Below are 12,649 nucleotides of genomic sequence, written 5' to 3'. Positions count from 1 at the left end.
AGCCCAGAGCGCCTCACTCAGCGCTGCCACAGCGCGGCTCCAGCCCTGCGGCTGCACAGCGACACGGCCGGTAGGATGCCTGAGGGATTTGTCCCGGACGTGCCAGAAACGCTCATTTTCGAGCTCAGTTTGATCACAGGGATCACCGAAAGCCAGGGGAACCGCGGCCGAGAGCGCTCCGCCCCGCCACACCCCGCCGGGCCGCGCCCCGACCTCCTCCGACCTCCCCAACATGGCGGCGGGGAGAGCCCGCCCTCCCTCACGGGCACTGTCGCGATAGTGCCGCACTTCCGCCGCGCTTTACGGCAAGGCCGCGCGGCGGGGCAGGAGGCGGGCCGGGCCGGGTCCGCCATGGACCGCCGGAAAAAGCCGCTGGACGTGGCCGCGTCCTCGGTGAGTGACCGAACGGGGAGAGGCAAAACGAGCCGCTCCGCCTCCCCAGGACGCTTGTAGGGCTGTGAAGTGAGCTGAGCCGCGGGGCTCCCGCAGACGAGGCGGGCCTGGCCGGCGCAGGCCGTGCGGCTCGAGGGTGCGCTGGTGGCATCGCTTCAGGGAAAGCAGCGCACCGGGGAGGTGTGGGGCTGCTGTGCTGTGCCCTCGCCTCAACACCACTGCCGTGGGCAGCCACTGCAGCACATGCTGGGTTACAGGGCTGTGGTGTGTCACATCTCGGCTCTGGGGTTCTGTCCCCTCACCTTCCCGGCCAGGCACACACCAGACCCGAGTCTGCCAGGGCGGGATTTGCCCGCATTCATGATGTAATGATAAAATTAAGGCATGAGAGAGAAATGTGAGTTTATTTCCTGGTTTTTACTAAGGAGCAGGAGGTCCATGCTGTGGCAGATTTGTCTCCCAGCCTTAGGGATGGTGAGGTGCTGCCCCTCCCTGCTCTCCAGGACGCTCCCAAGAGATGCCGCCAAACACTTGAGATGAAGAGTTATGTAAATAGTTAACGTAAATTGTGGGTTGTGCATACTCAATTTTTGATTGAATTTTTGGATGATCACCTCTAAGCAGAAGGGAAAAAGGGTGATTTTACAGTACTGTGTATCGTTGTCCCAGGGGCCAAAAAAGCAAATGATTCAGTGCTTAAGACAAATATTAATACCAAAGTCTTCCACTTTCCTGATTTAATGTACATCTGTGAAATTTGTCTTCTGGAGGATTTGCTGGGAAAGTGGCACAATATCCTCTTCCAGACTAGTTTTGTAATTCCTAGATATCACCCCTGATGATGATATCTCTTAATAAAAGCTGAGCTGGACCTTGGTCACAGAAGCAGTGCTATTTTTTTTTTTAATGAATACATAAGAAGAAGAAAGACAATCTAAATCTATTAAACAGTATATAAAGCATTGGGAAACAATGTATATTTTATGATAGCAAACTTTTATCAGTTCTTTTCTGAGGCAGGATTTTATTAATTACCTAATGGTTAAAAGTTCCCTTTTCATATTCAGTAGTGTTTTTCATTATACCTTCTCTATTTGTTTTCCATTGGAAGGCTGGTAAAATCTAGATGGAGCTATGCCACTCTTATTGTGCAGCAAAGGATCAAGGATATCTTTGGGGATTGTTTTAATCCCTAATCATAATTTGCACATAAACATATAAAACACATGAGTGTTTTCTTATTTTGTTTGCTGTAAAGAGTGATCTTGGTGATCAGATCAGTGCCTCAAAATTCCACATAAAAATGCAATCAAATGCTCATAGAACTATAAATTATTGTTTTCCTATAGATGCAGTTATTTATTACAGTAACTGATACCTGTACATGTGATCTGTTATTTATGTGTTGTTTTGCTGGTGATGTAGCTGGTAGATCTCAAAGCTGAACTCTTCAGAAAGCAAGAGCAGTTCAAGAAGGAAAAGCTGTTGAAAGATGCCGGAGTCTTTGCAAAGCCCAGAACCTCTAATAAGGTAGAAATAATCTTCCATCGTTGTTTTTGTCATTTTTTTCTCCTTAAAGTAAGTTAATATTCAAATCTAAATAAAGAGTAAATACTCAGAGCTGTTACTAGTCAAATATAAAATGTACATGATGAAAATGTTCTTTAAAGTTCATTTCCATGTGAGATTCCTGTGCACAGCAGAAAGCTTAGTTTTGGGCTTATGCCTATCTAAATCCCCACTTAATCTTCATTCCCCGAGGATCCACACCTTTTAATTATAGGAAAAGTTGTTTCTTTTTCTTTTCTTTTTTTTTTTTTGAGGAGTTTGCATATTGCTGCAGGATGGAGGATGAGAGATTCTTCCAGAGTCACTGAACTTCCTCGATAAATGTTCTGCTATCTGTTTGTGGTGTACAGTAATGAATACAGAATTATCTCTCGTTTTGCTCTTTACTGCACTTTGGGTTTTGTTCATTCTGTAGCTTTCTAGAAGCAGAATGTGCTGTTCCTGCCATATTTGAAGCACATGTAGCATTTACAGTGTTGTGCTGCAGACAGGCCAACTGATTGTATCTTGTGTCTAAAACGGAGGTAATAGAGAATAGAAACAATTTGTAGCTATGTTAGTACATATTTAATAAGCAAGATTGTATGATCTGGTTTTTTTTAACCTCAACATCTTTGCCAGAATTTTGTCTGATTTCTGTGTGTCTTTGGGTTATTTAGCTTCTCAGCCTGCCCTTAACAACTGCACCATCCTGCAGCCTATGTTACTTTAGGACACACCTGCTGTATCCTACAGCACAGGGACAGTCTCAAGTCAAACAAAAAAGTCGTTCATTATTGATTTGCAACGTTTGCATTAAGGCGTTGAAATATTTTTTTTAATCGTTACCAGTTCAATATTTTCAATTACTTGTTTGTTGTTACAAAATTGACCTCCACAGAAACCAAGTATCTGGACCAAACAGAACACAGGAGTTGTAAATCGAGCCGCGAAAGATGTTGAGCAGAAGGCAGAAGATCAGGACATATTGGATAAATCAAGGTAGCTCTTAGGCTGTGTAAGAAAGGAATGCTTTGGAGAATTTGGTTGTTTGGGTGTATAGAAAAGCACAGAAAGAAGTTATGCACATTTTTGGACAAGCAGTTCTCATTAGACCTACCAGTAAGACCAGTATCGATTCCACACTTTTTACCAGTAGTGTACAAACTGCATCCCAGCAGTGTCGTGCTCGCATGTCCTCGTGTTATCACAGCTGTCTAAATGTCAGGGTAGTGATTTTTTTTTTTTTAAAGTCATCTTTAAAATTACCAGCCAGGACAGTGACATGTTAGAATTCTACAGCAAAGTGTTTCTTGGGCTTGACAGAAAATGGCTTACATTTTTCTAAGAATTACCTCATTTTCTAAATGGAGTGGTTGTACAAAAAATATATGTTGAAAATACCGTTTATAAACCATTTGCTGTTTTTCTGTAAGCAGTTCCTTGCTCTTTGAAATTCCAGAAATCAGCTATGGTTTTCTCTTCAGTTTCTAAGATTAAGTGTAACTTTGTGGGTTTTTTTCCCTGTAAAACTGTCTTTTTAAACACTAAAACTGGTGTAGATAATGGTTCTGCTTTCAGTATTTTTCTGACACATCATAGTACTTAGATAAAGGTGGAATTTTTGTAACATCATGTTTCTGCCTGTTTGACAAATAACATTTAAGTTTAATTGTGTAACTTCACTAAAATTGTTTTCAGTATAAATTCTGGAATTGAATAACAGAGTATCTTCAGAAATGCTAGTGAAGGTTCAAAACAAAAGCCAGGCATAAGTCAGCTTCTAATAGGCATCTCAAGCACTCCCAGTATTTTCCTGTTCCATGTATCAAAGGCTAAATTGGTCACTTTAAACTGTGCTTAGAATTGGTGGGAATGCAATGTTAACCTTTTTTTTTCTTTTTCAGGAAGAAGCTGGAAGAGAAAGCAAAACTGTATGAGAAAATGACAAAAGGAGACTTCCCAGGTAAACAATACGATTCCAAAATGAGTATTTATGTATGTATAAATTCTTGGAGTTATTATACAAAGTGATTGACATGGTTTATTCTGCTTTGAAAGGGAGAAAAAATATATTTGCTAGTGAAAATAAAATTACTTTTGAAGGACAGCCTGAGCTAGTAAAGCACTAGGGGTTTGTTTCACTCATTCATTAAGTGGGTGGACGATATTCTGTTTTTTCAATACAGTATCTTAGAATTTAAACTAAAATAATTTGTTCTCCATTGTGCAATCTTTGGATTGCATTGCTGATATTCTGTCCTGCATTCTAATTCTTGTATCTTTATAAGTAGGAGAGGATCAGGAGAGGAGTCTGGCTGGTCTATATGTGAATGCCAGTCATGCAGCTAATAGACTTAGAGAATCTGTCCCTTCCTTCTCTCACACATCCAGTCCCTTGCAAAAAGTGATTATTAAAATAAAATACAAATCTCCTTGCAATTAATCTGTTTTCTTTACTGGTGTCCATCTTTGTCTGCATGACTCCACCACTTTCCTCTACTTTTCTAAAAAATTACCCTCATGAATGCTTAGCTCCTACCAACATAGGAAATATTAAGCATCAAAAAAGTGTTTGAGCTGTTACATGACAAATGCTTTGCTTCTGAAATAGTTAATGAGCAGAGAATGTTTTGCTGCAAAGAATGAAGCCTTTTCTGTACTGCACACAATGCCCTGAAACTTCGATTCAGAAACAGACATTATCACTGTGGAGCCAGTTGATAGCTCTGGCTTTGTTTGGCACTGAATGAGATTTAAATACTCCCCTATAGTGTGGTCAAGGGCATTTCTGGCAGCTGAAAAGCTGATTGCAGCTATTTGGTATTGATTTTGTGCTCAGTTCTGTTCTTTTCATGGCTGGTCTCTAAGAATTGATTTTCTGCCTTAGATGAAGAAACTGAGGATTTGTACCTGGTGGATTTCACTCAGAAGATCATAGACAAACAGCATGAAGTACAGGAGCTGCATCAGAGCGAAGCTGCTGGGAAGACTTCAGAAAGAGACACAGATGAGGAGGAAACTCAACTTGAAGCAGACATTCCACCACCAGAGGACCCAGATGAGGAATGGTTGGTGCTACTGATTGGGTTCAGCTGTCCTGACTACTCTGGTTCTTGGCAATTGCATGAGAAAATAAATTTTCCAAAGTGTGTGAAGTGGCACATTTGGTTTTTTATGTAATATTACACCATGACAAGGAGGTGTCAACAGTCCTTCATGTCACTTTCCTTTTCACTTAGGTAATACTGCATTAGAATCTACATCCAGGATTTTGAGAAATTGCAATCAGGGCAATTTATTATAGGGGAGACAATATAATAGCCTCTCTCAGTTTCTTGCATAGTTTATGCAGGTTGTCATCATAGTATTGGTACAATTTTATGCTTTGATGTACTGAACTGAAATGTATGTTAGCAAAATTTGGGGGTTTTATGGTATTTATCTTCCCTTCTTTAATTGTGTGTCACTTAGAAAATTAGCAGTCATTTCATTGTATAACCTCTTCTTAAAGGAGAGAAACTGATTGAAATAAGAACATGATTTTCAGCATTTCTTCCACCATTTAGCAGCAGCACAGCAAATAGTCTCTAACAGTTTTCTGTGTCATTCCAAGTAACTAGTTTTTCATCCGAGACATTAGGAATAATTGTGAAAAAGGTCCTGACTAAAAGTTTTCCTTGCTCATTTGTTTAAAATGCTTAGAGAGCAAGACATTTTACTTCTGGTAATCAGTAAAAACCAATACAAAACAGCACCCCCATTCTTCAAATGCTAAACTGCAGATTTCATTACAAACCATGTAAAAGATTTAGTAAAAGCACAGATCTTTAAGTCTGGAGTTTGGGAGCTAGATTGCTAGTCATACTTTTTCAGATGTAATATTCTTTAGAATGGGATAATTGAAGCAGCTTGATGCTAAAGAACTTTATGCATTACAGGACAATAAATGTAGCTCTTAAGAGCTTTTTCAACAACTGTAAAACATTAAAACTGTATTCAAAAACGGTAAAACTTTCTAGTTCTATAAGAATTGAGTTAAGAAGTACAATAGCTTCAAAGGAACATTTTGCTTGTGTATTAGTCAGCCTTTGTTATGCCAGTTGAATGCACACTATCAACCTATTCTGAATGGCCTTTAGACTGATAATTGAAATCTATTGTAGCAATTTCATATCCACGAGAAGTCAATGCTGCGTCATTATCTTCACCATGGGAAGTTAGCAGTAGGCTGAGTTCTATTTTGTTGTGAAAACTGTGTGACATTGCTACTTTTGAACATTTTTTACACTGTTTTATTGCCAAGTAGAACAGGGGGCTCAAAGGGAGATTAAATAAATGTCTGATAGAACTGTCATATGCCCCATTCAGAACTGTCCTCTTAACCCTGCAAGTGAGTTAAGTGAAAAGCAGAAGCAGCTGTCACAGGCTGAGAGGTGATGAATACTCTTTGGAAAGTGTTACTGCTTCTCTCTTTTGGTTAAGACTTCTGTAAATCTGCATATAGAAGTTTTGAATCAAATTTCTGTTTCTTTCACTACAGGGTTGATTATGTCGATTTCCTGGGCCGATCTAGACGCTGTATGAAGAAGGATTTGCCAAGTCTACTTAAAATGGATCAGGAGCTTCAAGGGAAAAGGTGTGGTTTCTCTAATGGAGCTGCATGTTCCTCTCAGTATTTAACATGGTTTTTTTTTAATGAGAAGGAAGAGAGGCTGTGCTTTGTCACCCCTTTCTCAATCCAGAGTTGATGTTACTGCTTTCTCTATATTTGCATAGTTTGCAGTGAAAGGTTTTAATAAATTGATATAGCAGTCTCAGGTATTTGTTGCATCTTTTAAAACTGGCATCCTTCTACAGGAATTTTGTTTTATTACCCCTTCCATAAAATGCCAGGAAAGTGATTCCTGGTTCTGTGTAACCTGGAAAGTGATTATAGTCTTTTAGCAGTTCCAAATTCCTCATGATATTCAAAGTGGATTTGTTAAACCTCTATTTGTTTGGTTTTGCTTTTTCATTAAACAGCTGTTTACCAGCTCTTCTGTTAAAATAACTTCCTTATGAATATTTGAGTATTAATATTTTGTATGGATCTCATGGATTTTGCATGGGTAAATGCAAATACCTAGGTAAATGCCTAGCTTTTGTTACTTCAAATACCTTTCATTTTCTTATGTTAAATCTGAAATGTTCCTGTATGTGATTGCTAGAATATCCACAGATGCCAATAACTGATTATTTCATCTCCCATTCTGTGATTTGATAATTACTTCATAGAGCTTCTGAAAAAGGATGTGATTTTATTTTTCTTTTAATAACATTCTTTACCAGTACCTTATTTGAGAGGTGACTTTGTATTTCTGTCTTGACCATGTACCACAGTCATCAATGTTGTATCACCAAGTGGTGCCTACAATGATCTGTGTTTTGTGAAGATTGCAGCAGTGGATCAGACCAAATCATACGTGTAGTGTTTGGTACTGTGAAACTGGTAAATTCTGCTCTGTAATCCCTAATTTTTTTTTAATTAGACAAGAACCTGATGGGAATACTTTGTTATCTGAAGACATGAGAAGAGAACTTCAGAGACAGCAGTGGGAAAAGGAAGAAGAAGAAGCCCTTAGAAAACCCATGGGACCCATCCATTATGAGGACATTCGAGAAAATGGTACACTGCCACACTTTATATCCCTTACCCTTTGTATCACCAGAGATCAGTTGTAGAGGGAGCAGGGGAAAGTCACTTCCTCTGCCTGTATGGCAAAGTGTAGGTATGTGTTAAGCCACATGGGTGGTAACTGTTGAAAGTTACAAGCACATAAGCCTAGATTTACTTTTTCTTCAAATTGTATTTTTCTCATATATCTCTTCCAAATTTCTCTACCTCCTCCTGTGTTCTCCTTCAGGAAGCTTCACTCTATGTATCACCTGAAACAAGCCTTTATTAGCTATCTAAAACTAACACAGTGTATGTTGTTAGGAATAATTCCATGCCTGAAAACAGAGTGCCTGGGGCCTGTATAAACTGAATATAATTTAAATTTATTGTTTTTCTCCTTTTCAGAGGCCAGGCAGCTTGGTGTTGGTTACTTTGCCTTTTCTCGGGACCAAGAGCTCAGGCATAAACAACGGGCAACCCTGGATATGCTGAGGGAGCAGGTATGAGAGTAAAGAGCAAACTGGCCTGTGAGGGCAGCATGGTTTCAGTGGTTACTGTCTTTGGCTTGTTGTATGAACATTATATTAGGTGATGCTTGACTCCAGAGAAATCTGGCTTCTTTTCTCCTGTTGAAACCTGCTACTGGATTAGAATTGCTTTTAGTTGTTTTGTTAAGGAAGATATGTACTTGTTTGTAATAACAAAGAAAGATTAATTCATGTTTTTCTTTGCTGTTAAGACACTTGATCAGAGAAATAAACGTGAACAGCTGAAGGAGAAGAGGAAGGCAGCTCTAGATGCAAGGCTGTCCAAACTTCGAGCACGGAAGATTAAAAAGTTAAGGGAAGCTGGATTAGAGGAAGAGGCAGAAAAACTGGAGAAAGGAGGTATGGTCTTCTGCCTTTTTAAGTTAAATACTTGTTATTTCACCTTGTTCTTGATGTATGGACAGGCAGACATATTTATGTTTGGACATTCAATATATTGGTATTGTGTGTTCTACAGATACAATTAGCAAACCGTTAGGATAGTGAGAGTTGAAGTAATTGTGCGTAAATATAAAATCATAGCAGAAATAGCTTAATATTGCAGGTAGAAATACAATGTGTTGATTGTAGGGGGTTTTTTTTGTTCACCCCTGACAGCAGGAATTACATGGGTTAATTATGCAGGTTGAGCTTAGAGCTGCTGACATTGTACTGGCTTTTTCTTTTATTAAGATGAGGTATAATAAGAAGTAATAAGAAGTCAATTTTGATATCATACAGTATACACTGTAACAGTGTCAGTGCACTCTGTAAATCGGAGATACAGCTGACTCTAGGATTTCAAATAATGAATTTGAGTTCTAATCCTATCTCTGTGCTGTCTCCCTTATGACATTGATAGCCAACTTGTACTGTCTGTCTCCCACTGTGAAATGTAGGTAGTGTTTCACTGTGTCAAAATTCCATGCAAATTATTAACTGTGAAATGTTTTGGAAATGAAGAACAGCATCATGCCACTGCACACTATTATGGTTGTTCGGAAGAATAAGAATGCAAATTGTTTTCTCCAATAAATGAAATGGAGATGCTGTTCCTATTGAGGATATATGGAAATAAATATTCTTACTTTTACCTGTGACGCTCATATAGATTTTATTCCATAACTGGCAATCCCTACTATATCTTCCTGTAATACAGAGGTGAAAGCTGCTGCCGAGGAACCAGAACCTCCAAGAGTTATTGCAGCAAGTAGGAAGGTAGAGGTTGTCATCCAGGAGAGGAGAGATACAAAGCCTGGAGTGCCTTATGTCCGAGAGTGGGATAAGGGCAAAGGTAAGGAAATCTAGATTCAGAAACATTGTTGGGTAACAACATACATGCTGCTACTTCCATTTCTGTTTTGTGATGAAGTATGGTAAGACTGAGAAGCACTGAAATCCTTTCTGCCTTGGTACTGATGACTCTCCAGTGTCCACGGCAGTGACTGACAAGGATTCCTTAGTGCCAGTAGCTGCCATAATATCCCCATAATTTTTTCTTCTATATGAGCTATTGCATTTCTGGATGATCCATACAGGTTGACAGAATGACAAATTCTGTAGTTCTGAAGATGTACAGTGTGATCTTTTCTTGCTGTATTTCTGTGGTTTGTGCTACCTGATAGCAGGATGTATCACACAAACAGGTACAGCACGATACTAAAATGTGATGCAAGCAGAGACCACTTAAATGCCCGTGTCCCATTTTGTAGTATCTTCCTTGTCACAAAGTGATGGCTGTCATCTAGATCCTTTCCAAACCAATTAACTCATTTTGCACTATTAATCTAAGCTCATGTGCATTCTCCTTGTCCGATGCCTGACCTCTGAGTAAAAGCAAACAAGGAATAGGCTAAGCACATAAATGCTCATCTTCTTTAGTACTCCTGTAAGAGCACTGCTCCTCTTCTGTTCAGTACTGACATTTCCAGATTCTTTTTAGTTTTCACAGTCTCTGTGTGCTGGTAATGAACATCACTCTGAGGGGAAACTTTGTGATTTCCTTAAAACCCCAGACTTTCAGATCCAATAAATAAATCTTTATCCCTTCTTTCTGACTGACCTTCAGACCCTGAAATCTATGCTAAATGCACCATTTTCCTGTTTCTAACAGAACTCATGTTTGGACAATGGGAAAAGAAACAGGAAGAACTTAGAGATGAGCGAGACCCAGAATTTGCACCACCTTCTGATTACTTTTTGGGACAAAAGAAAGATGACAGTTACCGAAGTCGGAATTTGAACATTTCTGAAACCTCCTCTGAAAAACTGGAAACAGAGAGAGCACAAGACCAAGAGAGGCCATTAGTGCAGGGCAGCAGCAGCAGCGCTGGAGATGTGCCACCATCAGCACAGGCTTCCAACAGCAACATTCCAGATAAGCCAGCGTCAGCAAAATCCACTGGCCGTGACACTCAGGGGGTGTCATCAGCGGAGGATGACAGCAGTGATGATGAGGACATGGTGCCACCAGCACAGGCTTACGGCTATGGTGCCCGAGGTGTGCCACCACCACTGCGGGGTTATGGCTATGGGGCCAGGCGTGTGCCACCACCCATGCCAGCCTATGGCTATGGCGCTCCCGAGGTGCCATTCCCAGTGCAGGCTTATGGCTATGGAGCACCAGGAATGGTGCCACCAATGCACGGATACGGCTATGGCACCCCTGAGATGCCCTTTGCAATGCAGGCTTATGGCTATGGCACCCAGGACGTGCCACCCGGAATGCAGGCCTGTGGATGCAGTGCTCAGGATGTGCCACCAGGCATGCAGACCTGTGGATGCAGCACCCAGGGTGTGCCACCAGCAATGCAGACCTGTGGCTGCAGTGCTCAGGATGTGCCACCAGGAACCCAGGTCTGTGACTGCAGTAGCCAAGATGTTCCACCAGGAATACACGCTTGTGGATGCAGCAGCCAAGATGTTCCACCAGGAACACACACCTGTGGCTGCAGCACCCAAGAAATGCCACCAGGAACAGACAGCTGTAGCAGCAGCACCCAGGATGTGCCACCAGGAACGCAGGCCAGTGGCTGCAGCACTCAGGATGTGGCACCTCCTGTGCAGACCGACAGCAGTGACACTCCAAATCAGGAACCACTTTACCAAAGTTTAGATGATATGCTGTCTTATTACAGACAAGTGACTTGAGCTGAGCCAAAGGATAAGCAAGAACCATGATCTAAGGAACTGAAATATAATTATGTCCTTGGCAGAATATTATTTTCCCACAAATGGGAAAAATAAGTTTCTGCCAGTAGATCAAAATAAATCTCCTGAACACCTAAGCTGTTTTACATCACAGCTCTACTTTTGTCCTGTTGGTTGGGTTTTTTTATTCTTACCTCTATACTAAAATTTAACTCTTTGACACTTACACCTGAATTTAAGGGTATATTAATGATTTGCTTTCAAGAGGTAAACTCCTTTAGTCAGTTGCTCCCAGCTGGCTTCTGGTTTGGAGGTACTACAAGTTCAGTGACATCCATAGAAACAGTATGGAAATGGTAGATCCTCTGCTGCCAATTTCAGAATGATTTTGTTCCTTACTTAATGTCCTGCATTTTGGAAGTGCAGAATATCATCTAGTGAGCAGTGGTAGTTCACATGGCCTCTGCATTCCTGAGGTCTGTATTAGCTCATAATTCTGTGCACCATTTTGCAGTGGAAATATTGCAGGTGATGGTTAGGCTGAAAATAAACACTTCACTGAAGCAGAAGCCTTGACACCTGAAATTACTGTCTTACTGGTTTAGAAAATCCTCTCATAATTCTCCAAGTGTGTTTTTCTTAGTCACTAAATATAAAAGCAGACCAACCTGTACCAAACTTATTTCAGAATCTTTGTAAATGAGAACACTTACTTGCCATGTAGAAGATTTTTATTTCTGAAGGTAATTTAGATCACTCCACTTGTATTTTAAAGGCTAATACAAGGATAAGACCTAGAAAAGCAGGTTTGAGTGGTCAGTTGCATCGATTGTTAAATGGCAGAGATGAAGTCAAAATAGTGACCATTTGAATGCAACAGTGAACTGGCCAAAGAGACAAAGCTGATGTGCTTCTCTTGTGTGCTTCAGTCAGATCTCAGGCTGCTCTGCAAGCCTGGTGAACAGCAAGATGTGCAGTGTGACTGAAAGAAGAACACGTTCTGTCCTCAAATTCTGATTTAACCACAGCTCCTACATCTCTGGCTTTTGCACTGGAATTTGCAGAGCAGGAATAGTACATAAAATTATTTATTAATTGAACCTCAGAATATTATTCTGAAGTAAGATGATACCACTGTCCCCATTTTGAAGAAAATGAGAATGCAAAGCATGTTAGAGAAGGTCACACCCAGTTTTCCAGGCTGCCTGACTTACACTAGAGAAGTTTCCTCTTCTAAGACCTTACAGAATGAGTATCTGGAAGCCATTCAGAGCAGGGTATGATTTCTTGGAGCTGAACTAACTATAAAGAGTGGGCAAAGTCTTTTCAAACAGTAGAGCTTAGCTTGAATTGATTATGGCAATTGTATCCT

At 40.5% G+C, this 12,649-nt stretch overlaps 1 protein-coding gene across 1 annotated transcript; it reads left to right on the top strand.

Moving 5' to 3' along the window:
• Positions 1 to 239: 239 nt before the first annotated feature.
• Positions 240 to 11,414, top strand: CCDC174 (coiled-coil domain containing 174). Its single transcript, XM_085072549.1, has 11 exons — positions 240 to 393; positions 1,819 to 1,923; positions 2,843 to 2,943; positions 3,849 to 3,907; positions 4,832 to 5,012; positions 6,485 to 6,580; positions 7,473 to 7,609; positions 8,006 to 8,100; positions 8,340 to 8,487; positions 9,287 to 9,421; positions 10,241 to 11,414. The coding sequence occupies exons 1-11, from the start codon at positions 352 to 354 to the stop codon at positions 11,275 to 11,277; spliced, it is 2,136 nt and encodes a 711-aa protein (XP_084928675.1). The 5' UTR covers positions 240 to 351; the 3' UTR covers positions 11,278 to 11,414.
• Positions 11,415 to 12,649: the final 1,235 nt, after the last annotated feature.

This window comes from Lichenostomus cassidix, chromosome 12 (assembly GCF_008360975.1).
Source record: "Lichenostomus cassidix isolate B80296 chromosome 12, HeHo_3.0, whole genome shotgun sequence".
NCBI classification, from domain to species: domain Eukaryota; kingdom Metazoa; phylum Chordata; class Aves; order Passeriformes; family Meliphagidae; genus Lichenostomus; species Lichenostomus cassidix.
The sequence above is the reverse complement of the archived record's forward strand: the minus strand, read 5'-3'. Positions and strand labels throughout refer to the sequence as shown.

Excerpts from the sequence above, each read along its gene's own strand:
- CCDC174 (XM_085072549.1), top strand. The coding sequence starts at position 352 with ATGGACCGCCGGAAAAAGCCGCTGGACGTGGCCGCGTCCTCG. Across the intron at positions 3,908-4,831 it reads GACAAAAGGAGACTTCCCAG|ATGAAGAAACTGAGGATTTG; the intron begins GTAAACAATACG and ends TTTCTGCCTTAG. Across the intron at positions 6,581-7,472 it reads CAGGAGCTTCAAGGGAAAAG|ACAAGAACCTGATGGGAATA; the intron begins GTGTGGTTTCTC and ends TTTTTTAATTAG.